We start from the raw sequence: 17760 nt of genomic DNA on the forward strand, positions 1-17760 counted from the left end.
ATAAGAAAGAAAAACCTTTAAGACATGAAACAAACTAGTGAAACTAAATTTGGAACTGTTAAGTATACACGAAGCCTCCTTATTCTATGACACCAAGTGAAAGGACAACTGATGAAACAGGTAGAAAGGGCATTACCAATTCCACTACTAGAGGTGAGGAAACGACCTTTGCAGTTGTATTCCTCCACTTGTGAAACCAGGCTCAGACCTTGATTCATGTCCAATAAAACCTGACACTTCACAGAACTCCAACGGAAGATACTTCTGTGCCAGTTAACTACAGAGGATGATGAACAGCGAGCACAACGAGCTACATAAAAAATGGGCTGGTATGACAAGCCAAGAATTTTCTTTGATCGACAAAAGTTCTCTAACACAGGGCATTAGTTACGTTCACATTCAGGATGGTGTCATTTAAAGTAAAGGAATAATTAAAAAATCCCCTCAAACATACAAATTTTTGTATTTGGCATCATTACTACAGAAACATTCTGCTTCAGGGAAAAAAAAAAAAAGTCCAGAAGAAAGGAGGGAGAAAGCAAGGAAGGGGGATTTTTCAAAGAGATTTGAAGGAGAATAAACTTTAGATGACAAGCAGTGGAAGGCTGCTCTAGTCACATGCTCCAGTGTGAAAACTTGTTTAAAGATAAGAGTGGAGCAGGGGGACAAAAAGTAGATAGGGGAAAGGACTAGAAAAAATACATAGAATGCCAAAAGCAAAAAAAGAAAGGAACTGTTCAAAACTTTAGGAAAAGAAATGCAAGCATGGAAGTAAGATGAAAAAAAAAAGGTACCTGTTGAATGCTGACACAGAATTTAAAAAGAGAACAATGTTTGTAGCAGAAGCATTTTGGATATCTGACATTAGTGACACATAATTTCTAAATCAATCCACAAGATGCCACAATAGAAGTGTTTTGCAAGAAAGAAAAAATGTGCTTAATTAGTAAGACTAGGTACACATCTTTCTTCTACCTTGGAAAATGCCTGGCACTCACAAAATGCCAGACATCCTCACTTTGGAAAGTCATATTCTACAGCCTGAAAAAATTCCACTCTAAATCAAGCAGATGTAAAGCAGGAAAAAAGCACAAAAAGCAAAGAAAGCGACCGGCAGTCTTCTGATGGTGATAAACGCTGATCACCATGCTGCTTGCTGAAAGTTATTAAAAGATACATGAAAAACTTCAGAGTGACTAGGGTATCACTGAATTTTTTCCGAAGTATTTATATGCCCCTTTTAGGCCACTATCTGAGCACCTGAAAGGAACTGCATTTTTATTATGAAGAGTAAAGACCTCAAAACAAGTCAAGCCCAACTGCATGGGTAACTCTATCAGAGGAGAACAGCTCCGCTGAGGTAGACTCAACTGATCAAAAGCAACGAATGTATTTTCCAAATCAGAATCTCAGGCCATGCAAGTTTACAGCTGCAGTTGTGCAGCTACAACAGTTTGAAACTGCAGTCTAATCTAGTTGCACATTTAACTCTGTTTTGTTTAAATTTATCATAGAGAAAGTGCAGAAGCTGTGCAACGATCAGATCTATGGAGATGGAAACGCACAAGCAAGGCAGGTTGGGGACAAGAACCTCTTCAGTAGTCAGAGCTATGGCTGGAAAACGACACATCCGTGACAGCCTTAGTGACCTGACTGTAGTCATAGCAGGAAATAAGTGTCAGCACTGGGAACAGAAAGCAGATTTCCTAAGTTTCATGTCTAAAACTATGAAACATCATTTGAAATTACTCAGCAATCCCATCATCATGTAATTAGATGATGAGACCACAAACAAACAGATATTCCAGAGAAATTTTAATTACACATCTCTTCAAGGAAAATTCTGCACAGTGTTCAAGAACTGAAATGCCTTAAACTTTTCTGTAACTATGTGGCTGGTCACAGATCCTCTTCCTGATACAAAACTGAGCTGTAGTCCAAATTTCTGCCCACAAAGGGATTCTGCATTGTATCTATATGCAAGCCAGCAAAGAGGTGCCAAAAGCACATTGTTTCCTAATTTCACTTATTGGACAGTTCTTTCTAATGTCATCATCAAACTCAGCTGCAAAACTAGGGTAACATGCCCTTGTCAAAGGATTTCGGCGGTCAAATTTCATAAGCGGAGAACCCCTAAATTAAATTTTGAGTCTTGCAAAAAGATTCAGTTGTCAACAGTACCTTTCAATAAAAGCTAGTTTTCCTGCAGTTATATAGATAAATGACTTCCACCTAAGTGCACAGATCATTGACTTCACAAAGAATAAAGCAGAGTTTATTACAAAACCTGATATTTAAGGCTTCTTAGTCAGGTGTATTACATGAATTAACTGTAAATAAAATATATTGGTTGAAGTTCAGCCATTCAGCTGATGTTATTAACACAAACCAGGCATTATCTAGCCTACAATACAGCTCTCACATTTAATCTTTGATACCTGCCTCACCAATAGAAATCTTGCACCCAGATAAACTTGACATGGTTTGTGTTTGAAAATAGTCTAATTGAATGCCATTTACACACAACACACAGATGTTTGAGTCAAGCTGATTTATAAAACACAAACCAACATAACTTTCTGGGAGAAGTAAAACAAAGAAAGCAAGTAAGCAAGCAAGAAAGCAAGAAACAAGTGATTCCTAGTCTTCCTTTTTCGTGAGTCTGTAACAACTCTAAGTAATGTCAAAATCATTTTTACTAAGCCTCTTCAGCAGTGATTTTTTTAGTGTTCTGAAGCCAAAGACGTCCTCTGTGCAATAATTAGGCTTCTTTAAAACAGCATAGAAAACATATCCTGAGGAACTGAGGAGAAATTTCTGTCTTGTGATTTTATGCTGTTTCTTTCATGAAAGATATGGGCTTCAACGCCCACCTCTCCTCCAAGTAATCCCTTCCTAAATTTTGTCCCCATCTCCACCATTGTGCTAGAAGAACTGCCCATGCAGCCATTCCGCAAAGTGGACTGGAAAACTGATCCAACCAAAACTCCAACATTTTCTCAGTTGTTCTTTTTTTTTTTTTAATATATCATTCCCTAAAACAATTGTGTGGTCACTCCAACAGCTTGTTGGTATAAAAAAAAAGGGTACAGTGTGGAAGAGGAGTTTTATATTGCTGCTGAGGAAGCATCGTTAGCATGAACAACAAATTAGGCAACTGGAGAACCAGGCAGAGTAAGCAAACGAGAAGAAGCACTACGAAAAAGAACTGTGCAAAGGAGGATACTGCCCTCCCAATACATGCAAGCCTAAACAAAGTAAAAAAAAAAAACCAAACACAAAACCACCAAACAAAACCACAAAACCACAAGCTTTCTGAGTCAACTTGTTGATATAATTATTATATTATTATAAGCCCTATCTACTGTAGACTCTTATTTCTTCAATACCACTATCAATTTATGGCAGCACACACGTACGCCCTCCCCACACGCTCTACAGCACTGTTAGTAAGCGAGACAGCAGAAATCCACAGATCTTTCAGCTGGGATTAGCCACACGAGACCAGCACCCAAATAATCAATTGCTGCTTCAAGCTTTGCCATACGTGCACTGATAATTGCAAATCACCTGACATGCAATTTCTGCTTATGATTTGCATAAAGCCAGTATACTTTAACATGACCTCTGAGTGTTTCTTATTAATCATCCACAGCTTTTACAGGAAAAAAAGCAAAATTACGCTTGCTAAAAGAACTTCTGCTATGTGACCAGTTTTCAGTGAAAGGGGCTTGAAAGAAGGAAGTCTCAATTAGAGCCTCTTCCTCCTTTCAGAAACCACACTGAACACTGCTAAGCAAAGTAGTAGTTCCCCCAAAAGCCCTTCAGACACCATATACTAGTTAATAAACTAATAAACAGAAGAAACTTGTGTCTCAGGAAGCCTTCTTCCTAGGGAGGTGACTGACTGACCGTGGCCACAGAAACAGAACACCACAGTTCTTGGCAAATAGCCCAAAAGCATGCTATTAACACTGCTGCCGAGATATATTTTGATTAAAGGTGTTTTGAGGAAATGGATTTTCTTGCTTTGGATTTTTTTTCTAAATAGACATGCAATACTTTTCCCTTTGTCAGATAAGATGATCTATTCACACTTCATGCACATTTTCAGAAGTCTGTGTGAATCTGTGCTCAAAACACTCAGCCAATAATTCTTTCAGTCATATAACTGGGCAGTAGCCAAACTGAATTTGTCATATCAAAGGTTAGCGTGAAGGAAGAAACAGCCTCTCACAGCAATTTTAAACACTGCTTTAACAACTGAAGTAGTGAATCAGCTGAAGCATGCTTAGGTTTACATAGCATCATGCAATTCATTCCTCCTCTTTTAAATATCACTGCAGTAAAGAAATAAAACAGTATTAGAAGTCATGCACTATTCATCCAACTTCCTCTTCCTGCTTACTGGATCTACAGTTGTTTAAAATATCTCACAACAAATAATATTGTAACCTCCTAAAAGACCTATAACCAGACTATGTTATTTCGTGGAAAAAAAACCACTCTAGGAAACAAGGTCTGAGAAACCATGAAGCAATCATCCTTCCTTTCACAAAGTTAAAAAAGGCCCAGTACTGTGTTTAGAAAAGTCATACTGGTATGTGGAACAAAGTCCTAGTTACACACAGCTCAACTTGTTCTTATTTTACCTTATTTTGTCAAAATGCCCACAAAAATAACTTGGAAAAATCCCTACTTAAAATTTTAAAAGCCATCTATAGGAGGTTAAAACTAGATGAGGGAGCTGGAACGAGATGATCTTTAAGGTCCCTTCCATCCCAAACCACTCTATCACCTGTCTTCTCCTTGTTTATCCGCAAAAATAAGCAGCAAGCTAAACTGGCCTCGTCCACTGCTAATGTACTTCCCTGTGCCAGTTTCTGTATTCGGGTGAGTGATGCCAAACATACTGGTCTTGTTAACATCAATAAAATCAGAAAGGAAAAGTGAGCCGAGCAGGCAAGTCAGGCTTTCTGACATAGTGCTCTCAAAGACTTTTATGACATGTCCAGGGTTTCCATTAGTACCAAAGAATTTTAACAGAGATTTAGGTAAACTGCTTAATTTTAAAACAGCCCAACTTTGCATCAATTAAGGAATCACCTTTCTTATCCTCCCTACAATCAAATCACAGTATTTACAAAGCATAATCCATTTTGGACTTCATATGATATAACAAACCTGATGCTTTATAACAGCTACTCTTTTGTGACTGAATTCAACAGAATTCCAAGCTTCCCATTTTTTCTACAAGAATACTAGTATTCTTATCCTCTTGCCTTTAATGTACTTAATTAATCAAATGTCTATAATATACTCCCCATTTGTTGCTTTATTTTAGGATGCTCTCTTTCACACCCAGGCACACAGATATGAAAATCATCAATAATGAACAGATCCAGTGAGACTTTTGCTCAGACACTTTTTGACAGAAAACAGACTTTACAATAAATGTGTCTTCAACTTGAATAAAGAAAGCAATTTAGTTAACATTCAGATTCTAAGAAGCAAACCTCAATCTCAAAGAAGTGGCTAGTGGCTCCCAAACTACTTTGGCAAGGCCATTCAGTGCTCTCTAAATTTTTTCCTTAAAAAAAAATAATGCATTATGATCAAGTCCAAGAGGTCTAAGAGAAGGTGAAGCTTGACAGGACCTGTGGTCCAAGATGTTTGGTCTTTTGCCATGATTTCCAAAGCAGTCCATTGCTCTAAGGAAGTAGGAATGAAGATGCCTTTGAAGCTCCAACTACACAGTTTTAATTTCAGAACTAACAGTTTCCCCTCTGGGGGCTCCAGCAATTAGTCATCCTTATCTGCAGTATCATCTTCCTCTCAGACAAGTACAAATGGAAAGTAGGCAAGACTTTTACAGAATAAGAGTGACTTTAGACACCTATCAGGAGGCAACTATAGGGCATCATATTCTATAAAATAAGAAACTGAGATCTCAAAAATCAATAGTCACTTTTAAGAACACTGCTATAAAGTATTTTGAACACGGAAAGCACTACAATTCTGCAATTATCAATCACACAGAAATAGCAGTTACTAAACAAAGTCACACTAAGAAATATAGAACCAGTACAGCAAATGAAACATTCAACACACAAATCCTTCATATACCTGGAACAACCATAGTATCTCAAGAAAAAATAAACAAATCTAATTGTATTCTTTCTGCATGGTCCCTGGATTTAAGTCATTCTATAGCAAAAATATTTTTCTTTGATTTTCAATATTTAATAAGACATTCAAATCTGTGACAGGTTATGAACTTTCACTTAAAATTAGAAACCAGTTCCAAAATTGTAGCTAGCAATTTCACCATATACAAAAATAACATTTGTCAAGTCCATGACAGGACAAATACAGAAGAATCATTCCTTCACAGGCTTGCAAACTACGTGCACTATCATCTTAAAATGAAATGCTGTTTACCCACTGCTTTGAAGAGTCATTTATAAAACTGTTTTACACAAGCATGGAGGGCTCCTGTTCTGGGCTACTCATATGACCATTATCCCATATGAATATTGAAAACCACCATTTTCAATATTTGTATTGGTTATAGTAGGCAATAGCTACTTATTCCAATCAGCTCCTGCACTGCAAGTCTAATTCACATTTTCCTTCAACATGGAAAAAGAAGTTTTAAAAAAATTCTTCCCCTAAAACCATCCCTAGATAATAAATCTTAGGGCTTTTTCAAAACATGCGCCAAAATTATACTGACAATTGCTCTGACAGTTGTCGCTCAACAAATTTCTCAGGAAGAGAATTTAGTCCCTAGCTGGAACTGTCTAGATTTTCCTTTTAACACGCTTTGATAAAGCCTGCTCTGTAAAAATTAACATTACAGTTTTGAGTCTACTCCATTCATCGAATATCACTTTCAGTTTTAATTCCATTTCAAACATGATTTATGACCTAAGTATCAGTATGATGTCTTGCTTTCAGACATGTCTACAAACTACTTTAAGGATAAAGTTTGCTAAATCTTAAGCTTCCTTTCTATTTTGTTCCAATTCTTTTTCCAAACAGATATATAAATATCTGCAAAAACTAGCATAGCCACCCATAAAACTAGCATAAAAATGTGCAAAGGGGATAGTAAAGGAGTAACAACATATAACAAAACATACTTTTTGGTATAAACCATATAAAACTGCTTTCCCTGGTAAAATATTTCAGGATGAAAACAAATAGCTTGCCTTTTGTCTACATCATTATCTTGCCTTCCCATTTACAGGAAAGTTCTCCTTTCCCATGCTTATTTTTATTCAAAGTAAACAAGCAAAAAAAAAATCCTCTTAAGTCACAGCATGTGGGAGGCCAAGGAATTGCAGAGTTTTGTTTTTCAAATCACGGTGTAGCTGTTTGTCCTATTTTCTGTCTTTTCTGCCACGGTCTGTACTACTGATAAGTGGGTTTTTTCAACAGCAGTTGAAAAGGGGTTTCTTCAAAAAAAATTCTAGCTGCAAATATGTCACCTGTGTTTTGCTGGGAGATACGACCTTGCGTTTACAGACGCACTTTGTCAGATCTGTTTTGCTGCAGTTCTTATCTGCTGGCTTACAAACAGATTTCGTGCTAGAAATTACAGGGGTTTTTTTTAAGAGGTATACCGTAGATACCTTTTCCTGGTGAAACAGTTACAAAAACAGTCATAACTACTGAGGACACCATAATACAATAAAGAAAAAGATGTCAGATCACTAGCAAAAGGCACAAGTCATGATGCTTTTAATGAAATTTAAACACACTATTGTATTTTTCTCTTATAACCTCTCCGCCCCAGAAGAAAGCAAACAAAAGTTTCAATGAATTCAGCAAACCCATCTAAAACTAGAAAACTGAATACCAATGATATCCAAAACACATGTTGAATGTTATTAAATTCAGCACGTATTTACTTGCCTAACATTATGAATTTTGCCTTTTGCTGTGAGTTCAGAGGCAACCTCTTAGCAATAAATAAGGCATCCACCCTGACCATCCTCCCATTCCACCAGATACCACCTACTGACCAGAACACAAAAAACTTTTGCTCTTTGTCAAACAAATATTTTTCTCCCTCAGCCACATAAAACATAAATAGACAGTAGCTATGAAGGCAGCAGGACTTCGTTAGTGCAGGAATATCATACAGTCAATTAAATGGTCATATTATTGTGTGACAAGCAAAAGTTTGGCACAATAAAAATTTGCTGCTTAAAAGGCTCAGGGCTTGGGGAAAAAAAAAGAAAAAAGGGATGGGACAAGATACAGGTCAAACATCGAAGTCTCACAGCAAGGCAACCCTCATCTTCCCATCTTTAAAACAATCTTTGAAATAAACAGTATCAAGACTGGTTTGATTAGGTTTTGGTAGGCAATTTTCAAATCTAGAGTTTAATTTTTCTGAGATAAGATTTAAAAATCACACGCAGGACACAACGGATGTCTCCGTTTGGAGCAGACAGCTGGCTGAAGACAGGGCCAGGTTCTGCACGCTTTGGAACACACTGTGCTGCAAACCTATCAGCCTTCAGCAGTCACAGAACAGAAAAAGAAAAGAAGGTTAAAAGACCCAAACGTAATGGCAGGACTAGTCCAGCAGATCACAGAACATCACTAGCAAAAAAACAAGGCCACGTTTTCTCCTGTGTGAAGTTACATGAGGGGAGTCATTGACACCCAGTTCTCATACCACTCTAACCAAAGCAATGCAACCTTCGGGCTATTCCAACACACATCTCGTGGATCCTGCAGGGACAACACAGAAGGTATCAGCTGGGCAGTCAGAACCAGAGGAACTCTTTTGAGCAAATATGCATTTATTTTTCTAGTATACTATAACAAACATCCACTTAATTTTAGTCAAAAAGGGGATGCATCGGGTTTGTGTGGCAGGGTTTTGGTAGTGACGGAGGAGCAAGATGGGTGGTTCCTGTGAGAAGCTGCTAGAGGCTTCCCTGGCTCCAAGTCAGTCCCACCTCTGGCCAAGGCCGAGTGAATCAGCTGTGAATAACATATTTAAGAAGGGAGAAAACAAACTGCTGGGGGGAACCTGCAGCGGAGAGGTAGGAGGCACAGGCCTCACCCTCAGACTCCTGCATGGGCAGCTGTCTGCTGTGGCTGCCAGGCTTCGTCGGGCCAGGCCCAGCAGTGGGGAAGAGAGGAGTAGGAGGTGAGAGAAACAACTCTGCAGACACCAAGGTCAGTGAAGAAGGAAGGGGAGGAGGTGTGCCAGAGCAGAGATTCCCCTGCGGCACATGGTGAGACAGCAGGCTGCCCCTCTGCAGCCCATGGAGGTCTACGGTGGAGCAGAGATCCACTTGCAGCCTGTGGAGGACCCCACACTGGAGCAGGTGTCTGCACCCAAAGAAGGTCATGACTCTGTGGGAAGCCCAGGCTGGAACAGTTTGTTCCTGAAGGACTGCACCCCACGGGAGAGACCCATGCTGTAGCAGTTCATGAAGAACTCCAGCCTGTGGGAAGGACTCATGTTGGAAAAGTTCATAGACAGCTGTCTCCCATGGGAGGGACCCCACACTAGAGCAGGGAAAGACTGTGAGGAGTCCTCCTCCTGAGGAGGAGGGAGCAGCGGAAACAAGGCGTGACGAACTGACTGCAACTCCCATTCCCCGTCCCTCTGCGACGCTGGAGGGGGGAGGTAAAGAAAATTGGGAGTAAAGTTGAGCCCAGGAAGAAAAGAGGGGTGGGGAAAGGTGTTTTTAAGATTTAGTTTTATTTCTCCTTATCCTACTCTGATTTGACTGGCAACAAAGTAAATTGATTTTTCCTCAAGTCGAGCCTGTTTTGCCCATGACAGTAACTGGTGAATGATCCTTCCCTGCTCTTGTCTCAGCCCAAGAGCCTTTCGTTATATTTTCTCCTCCCGCTCAGGGGCAGGAGTGAGCGAGTGGCTGCATGATGCTTAGCTGTTGGCTGGGCCTAAACCACAACACAGGAACAGGCTCCAATGACAAGTAAGAAAGGAGGAAACTGTACTCCAGAGAAATGTGATTTCAGAAACTAGGATTCTCAGTGAATGGATTAGTTCAAAGAACTTTCAGCATTCAAAAAAAATACAGTGAATTCTTTGGGTGGAAAAGAAGAAGAAGTAACTGCATCGGTTCAATTCTATAAAATAATTAAGTGAAAATAATACACACATATCAGTGCAAACAATGAGATCAAATACTGTCCACTTTGCTTAGAATATCAGTAACTGCAAGTTATCACAGAACATCATCTGTTCTCTCAGAACATCTTAACAGATACCAACACCTGGAAGGAAAGGAAAAAACATCCCAAATATAGAGTTCTCTAGTGCTAATCTTTTCAAGGGCATTTCCCTTATTAGTAGAAGAAACTTTTCATTAGAATTCATCCAAAAGATGCACAAGAACACCTCAACAGATATTGTGTGGAGGGGGCCATGGGGTGTGACAGGGACAACTCACAAAACCAGGCAAAAACATTCCCTGTGATCACTTCTCAATGCATGTTATATAGAACTTCTGGACTGGATGAACTCCTGATGTCCCTCCCAATCTGAACCTTCCTCTAACCATGAAATAAAATAGTCTGGTAACTAGGTTTTCCAGTTAAAAGACACCAATCCAAAGGAATTAATCTATGCGTTTTGTCTTTGCCTTCCTGTTAAATATCAAAGCCGCATTCACCTGAACACCTTGCTCCACATAATGCAAAAAGTTGTTGTCAGTGCACAAGAGCATTCAGGTTCTTAAACTGTAGAAAGAAGATACTCTGCCCAAATACAACATAATTCCGCTTCTCTTGAACTGTCATGTATAAAAGAGTGACCAGGCAGGTAGCTTTTAGGTCTTGTCCACACAGTATCTTTTGTACATCATTGCCCTGTTAGGTAACAGACCAAAAGGCTCAAACTTCATGTAACAGCAACTAGCTGGGAAATCAGACACTCTTCTTCACTTGATAGGACTAATAGTTCAAAATTATGCAGATAAGATCATCCATACACAAGTATCCTACAACAATTTTTGGAGACCTCCTTGCCAGACAACTGAAGTTGTCATTACTTTCTGTTATCAACACTGCAACAGCTCCCACGCTCCATGTACACCATCAGGGCATTAGCACAGTCCAAACACTGTTCATAAATCTATGAAACCAGAAATGGTACAGAAAGTCACTGAGCATTACAAATGCCACTTTGTATTTGTGTTGGTACTGCACAAACTTGACCAGGAGAGCCACAATAGCGCTCTGCTGTCCACGGACCAGCTATGTGGCCTAACCCATCATATTTAGAAACGCAAATAAAATGTACTGTATTACTGCTGAATATTAATGATGCTTCCTATCAATTGTTGTTTACCCGGTCGCTTTTTTCAAGCAGAGTTGGCTGTGCCTGTGGTGTTACGCAACCCTCAGCAAATCCACATGCCTACTGTCTTCCTGAGATCTCAAGGTAACAGAGCTGGAACTCGGGCATCTTTCCTGCTCAAAGATTGTCTTTGAAATACATCTGGGCATCCTACTCAAGGCAATGAACCATAACTCCATCTGTCTTTACCTTTTTTTATTACTAAAACTTAAGTATTTCCAACTAACAACAAGATAATGATATTATAAGGTAATAATATTAACGAGAAAGTTGCATGCTGTTAATGACTTACTGTGCAGTTTATTTAGTATGGGACAGCATTAGATAAAGAAAAACTGATAAACTGTCTGTGTAGGGTGATGCTAATTGTTTCTGAGCAAATAAAGCAGACTGAAGCCAAGATACCAAAACAAACTGAGGATTTGTCAGAGTCCCACAAAGGCACTGAAGACTGAGCAAAAGCCTTACTCTGATCAATTTCTGTTACACAACAAATCACTGAAAAGACAAACAACACATCAGTTAGAACACTGTTTTGGACTTGTAAAACCATAATAAAGACAAAGAAAGTCTTACATTCTCAGTATGTCTCCTGTTCTCAGAGGACTAGTCATCCCTTTACGTAATACAGGCATGCATAGATCTTCACAGATTAATGCACAGCAAAGTCGTCACCTCAAAAGCTTGGCTGAAATAATTTGAATTCCATACCAGGTCCTCTCTTTACTTACTTTAAGACCACCTGCTTCATTTTCCCTGACCTTTCTACAAGTCCTCATACACTCAAGACAATATCATTAATTAGTGTATGAAACAATGTCCTCTTAAACAAACAAAAAGTTGCAAAACATTTGCTGGTTTCGTACAGAGAGTACTTAATAACTACCTAAAAGCACCTTCAGCAAAGTACCAGTCCCACCCCCTTTCCCCAGTCCCTTACTACTTTCCAATACTCCTGCACACCAACATTTTTCTTTTGTACTACTACAACATTCCACTTAAATCACTCCCACGTATTTGCCTGGTTCCAACCCTCCTGTATGGAAGAGAATACTTTTGTCAAAACCTGTTGCCACATCAAGCACAGGTACAAAAACACGCTCTAAAGGCATCCAAACCCACACATTCTTCTCTTCTCCTAACAGAAATAAATCAGAGACAGATTTTGCCACCCTTGGATTCAAGCATTTCTGTCACTCCACTCTTTCCACTCCCTCTGATTGTTTTCTCAGCATCTTTGCACAGGTTCTCAGCCCTTTGACATTCTTTCAGAACCTAAACATCACGGACATACTAAGAAGCAAACGTATAGCAAGATCTACATTAAACGAATGATCACACATACGGATGAGTTGTCTGAATGTCTCTCAGAAGAAACATGCAGTGTGATACTTATCTTAGGCCGTTTTTAATCTTTATGAGCTGTCGAACAACCAGGCCGTTAACACCAAACAGTGAGTCTTATAGAAAATAAAATACAAAACATGTATTGTTGCAATAATTTTTTTCCTTCATATCATATTTAAACGTCTCTTCAAGCATCTTGACTTTTTATTATCTCATTCTTCTACTACACTAATCCTTCCCTGTCAAAACTAGTGCAAGTGTTAAACAGTTATTTTCCCATCAAACAGTTTCCCTCAGAAGAACAAAAACCTCTTAGTCCTAGGTTTATTATTCATCCTGTTACACTAAGCTTTTACATTCTATAAAGGGCAAACATATCTCTGGAAAGCTGGTCACTGTACTCACAGGGAGAAAAGCAATCATATTTGATACATGAATTCCTAGCACTGATACAGTCCTAATCTAAACTCCACAGAAGACAACATAATGCTGCTTTAAAAGCCACATACAGCAACCTCAAGGCGCCTTCAAGAGGAAAATATCATAGCTGTGTTACACCAAACAGGCTTTATCCAAAAACATGTGTATGACTAACAGAACAGAAGAGTGCAGCCAGAGCTCAGACATAGCAACGAATTTCCAGGTCAATAACTCTTGGTGTCAGATCAAACCAGTGAGCACTGTCAAGCTGGCATTGACACCATCACCACAAGCTCTGTGCTTCAGACACGGATCTGGGAAAATCTATGGGCCATGGGAAAGGAGGTACGGGAGAAAAGGAAGAAAAAAAAAAACAACAAAACTTATCTTTCTTTGTAAAAAGTGATGTAACAAACTAAACAAATCATTACTGCGACAGAAGCTTTAACCATCAAAATATAAAAATCTAACTAATGTATGTTCTCATACTAACCTGGGCAACATCTGTGATGCAAGGTAACTTCAATGAAGGGAAAAAGTAAGTTTGTAAATACACGATTTAGAAGGAATGTATCCCTTTGAGAAAATACAAGAGAAATAATGCTGGAGGGGACAGGAAGCCGGCCAACACTTCAAATCGAAATAGTCAAACTCCATGTACTTCCCTGCTACAGCACCACAGACGCTACAGTCACCGCCGCCTTATCTCCCTTGCGCGCCATAAACAAGCACAGCGAGCAGCGCCTGTTTGGAGGGAGACACCCTGTCACTGCAGCCTTTTCCCAGTGGTTTCCCCCGCGAAAAGCGTTTCACGGACGTTCTTCTTCCGTTCCTCGTCACTTTCAAAGCCTCAACACCCGCGCAGCGGCAACGGCTGCGAGGCTGGCGGGCGCAGGGCAGCAACGAGACAGCCGCACAACCCGGTCAAAAAGCCGGGGAAGGTTTCGCAACGTGCAGGAGGAAGAGAGGCCGGAGGATCCCTGAAGTGTCAGCCCACAGAAAAAGGCACCGCCATTCACCCGGGAAAAGAAGTTTGGGGAGCCCTTCCCGAAGGGGGCCACAGCTACGGGCACGCGCCTTCCTCTGTGTCAACGCGGTTTCGAGAAAAAAAATAAATCAACAAAGCACAACGACAACAAAAAAAAATCGAAACGCTTCGATCCCTCCGATGCGTGTTAAAAATAAAATTTAAAGAAATGAGAACACCGATCAAAGTGAAGCCCGCAGGTCTCCGCAGCCCCTGCGCCTTCCCGCTCCAGCGCGCGAGGACGGACTCTCCCCCCTCACACGCTCCCGCCCCGCTGCCCCCTCAGCCCGGCCGCCCGCACCGCCGCCTCCTCCGGGCACCCCGCGGCGGCGGCGGCCCGGGAAGAGGCATCGTCCCGACGCGGGGGGCCGTCCTGGAAGGCTGGGCCGAGCCGAGGGGCCGCCCTGCCCGGGGGTGCGTGGGGAGCCCCCGGCCGCGGCCGGCGCCGCGCCCTCCCCACCCCGCGCAGGCGGGAGGAACCTACCAGCTGCTGCCGGACCCACCGCAACATCCCCGGCGGCGCGGGTCGCGGCCCCCGCGGCGGGGCCCCCTCGGCAGTGCCGCGCCCTCCGCTGTCGCCGCCGCCGCCTCAGGCCAGGCGCCCGCCGCGGCTCCTCCCCATGGCGCGGGGGTCCGACGCCGAGTTAGGAGCGGCACAGCTCCCCCGGCGCCCCCAGCCGCCGCGGCTGCCGGCGCCCCGCCGCCGCCATCACAGGGCCGCCGCTGACACCCCGCGGCGCTGCGGCCCGCCCCCAGGAAGTGACGTCTGAGGACGGGAAGGGGGGAGGAAGGTGGTGGGCGGGGTGGGGATGAAGGAGGGGGGTGCGGAGATGCGGGTGAGCATCGCTCGGCGGCGGCCCGGCGGCGTCTGGGAGGGGTGGGTCGTCTCGGGGGCGCCCCTTTTCTAGTGAAGCGAAGCTACTTGACAAGTTCATTGTTTTTATCTTAGTTTTCATGTGAAAAAATGCAAAACATGAACACGTCGGAATAAAGACTTTGAAAAGAGGCCTGATAACCACTGATTTAAACTTAAAAAGCAAGCGCGCAGGGTGTTGGTGTCTCCGAGCGAGGTGCACGTGCTGGGCGGATCTGGCGCCTTTTCCTGCTGCTGGCAGCATCGTGCTGAACTGCTTTTCGGTTAAAATGGGGTGTCGAAATGTGTCGGTGTCAGGCAATGATCTCTTCGAAATGTACCGTTTTGCTCTGAAAACAGCTGCTACTCACGAGAACAAAGCAATATTCAGCTTCAAACACACACACCAATACAAGTCTGCAGCTTCTGGGCCTGTGTGGCTAAGAACTAAAAGAGATTATTTTCAGTAGGAAATATCTGGGTGTTTGTGACCGAATGCCGTTGTTAGTGAAGGTGATGACAACTTTGACACTGACTTAAAGAGGAGTCTTTTTGCGTGTGAAGATCAAAGCACTATTCCTGATGTTCTCATTTCTTTCCAGGTAATTATGATATATAGCAACGAATCATAATCATATCTGCCATAGAGCTACTGGAGTTTTTAGTGTTCAGTTAGAAATTTAGAACATAATGCAGGACTCAAGATAGATGATATAATGTCTGAACAACTGAATCTTGTGGTGAATACTGATGGTTCAGCGTCTACATTTAATTAGAAAAATAACCTTAAAACAGTGGGGAATAAGACTATTTTTATCAGGCACTTAGGAAAGCTAATGTTAGCAAAACTCTGTATTAAATGCTAGGCATTATTTCAAAACATTTAAATACATCAAAGCTGAGTTTCAAACAGCTTGCACTATCCTATTCATCTAATGTGAAGTCTAAAATAACAGAGTGATTTCATAGCTGTGGCACGCTGCCTGGAGAGTGGCCTTAAGCCAGAAGCTTAACTGATACACTCAATATTCTTGTGCTCCTCCTTTATCATCAGATGTAGAACAGGGCCTTGACCACTACATGTTAAAAATCGTATGCCATTTCTCTGAAGTGCAAGCGTATTTGTTGCAGTGTCTCTGCCAAGTTCAAGTATGAGTTGCACTTTCTGCAAGCCTCTGTTTCCACGGCTTGCAGTTATGTTACATAAAGCTACTTTAAGCTTCCTCTTCCACATTGCCGTAATGATGTTATTTCACCAGACAACACTTGGAAGCAATTTAGAAGTGATTTGAACCCTGCAGTTTATGTTTTTCACTTTAAAAAGTATGTATTTTAATGGATCAAAGTATGTTGATAGGATGAAGTTCTTTTGCTGTGTGTGGCAGAAGGATCTGACCGCATTCCTTTTCCAATATACAGCAAAATTCCACCAGAATATTACCCTTGCCTAGCATTCTGGCTAGTAAATCTTTGCACCTCTTAAGTTGTTCAAAAGCCCACACTAGACATTTATGAAGTTTCATCTCACCCTTGAGAGGTAAATAGTTTTCAGAAGAGAAAAACAGAAGCAGAGCAGCCAAGCCAGATATTGATTAGCCAATAACACTCCAGAACTTCTGAAATCAAAGGTCAACTGTGTTAAGAATTACGATTCCCACATCAGAGATCCCACTTTAAAATACGGCCCTGAAGCCTCACCTGAATTTGCACAGATGGCTTGTACAGAAAAAAGAAACTGCTGAAGAAAAAAAGTCACCTTCTGATACGAAGATTAAGTTTAACCCATCGCCTAGGCTTTCTTGATGACACGGCAAGCTTTCCAGTAAAGTAGCTATGAGAGCAATGATTTCAGATGTTTGTTTAGTAAGATGAGGGCACAAATGTTGTCTGATATAAAAATGTGTACACAAACATAAAAGCACACACTTAAATGTTGGGTCCAGCAAGCTTCTAATTACACGTGCGTGAGTAATTCTTATGCAATCAATGGTACTACTTTTAGGCTTATAAAATTAAACATTGGTAACCACAGAATCACTGCCTGAACATGCAAGCATAAAATTGACACCAGGGCTGCTGATATGGCTCCCTGGGCTTGCTCTCGAGCCAGATGTTCATACCTTTCTATTATTCTTGAATGGTGTTTTGGGGCCGTTCCTCAGCAGGAACTGGTGAAGCACTGGCATATTGTATGGCTGTATGGCCACGTCTAGTCTATAATGAGATGAGACGAGATGGAAGTATGGCACTGATGCCAGGGGGTGAGCTGCCTGCAGCGTTCCTGCCTCCTTTGAAATGCTTGGTAGCCGAACCCTTTCTCCTGCCCACATCTCTGGTGCACCAGCCACGTCCCAGGTTGCGGCTACAGTGCAAACAAGGCACGCGATAGCACAGGGGGCCGCGGCACCCTGGAGCACTCAGCTTCCTGGCAGGGAGGCAGCCCAGGTGTTGTGCTGCTGCTAGTGAGCACCAGTGTCCTTTGGGGCCAAACAGAAAAACATCAAAGCCTAAGAGAAGTGGAGCAGGGGTGTAAGTTTGTGTAGCAAAGGACTAGTAATAGCTCCTTACAATACACGGTTTTCCTGGTGGATAATTCCTCTCACTCATTATTTTATTTTTAATTAAGTATTTTGTCATTTCTTTACATGAGTATTTTAATCTATGCATTATTTACTTAGGTAACTACAGTACTAATTAAAAATGTACACTAACTATAAAAATGCCTGTTTTGTTTCTAATCCGTAGAGAGGAAGA

The 17760-nt window shown here is 41.5% G+C and overlaps 1 protein-coding gene across 1 annotated transcript in view; it reads right to left on the reverse strand.

Moving 5' to 3' along the window:
• The window catches only part of ATP11B (ATPase phospholipid transporting 11B (putative)), a 70604-nt gene extending 55940 nt beyond the window's left edge, over positions 1-14664 (reverse strand). Inside the window, exon 1 of the mRNA XM_086618634.1 lies at positions 14638-14664. Within this exon, the coding sequence (XP_086474760.1) occupies positions 14638-14664 (27 nt within the window). The remainder of the gene's footprint in view (positions 1-14637) is intronic.
• Positions 14665-17760: the final 3096 nt, after the last annotated feature.

This window comes from Tauraco erythrolophus, chromosome 11 (genome assembly GCF_009769465.1).
Source record: "Tauraco erythrolophus isolate bTauEry1 chromosome 11, bTauEry1.pri, whole genome shotgun sequence".
NCBI classification, from domain to species: Eukaryota; Metazoa; Chordata; class Aves; order Musophagiformes; family Musophagidae; genus Tauraco; species Tauraco erythrolophus.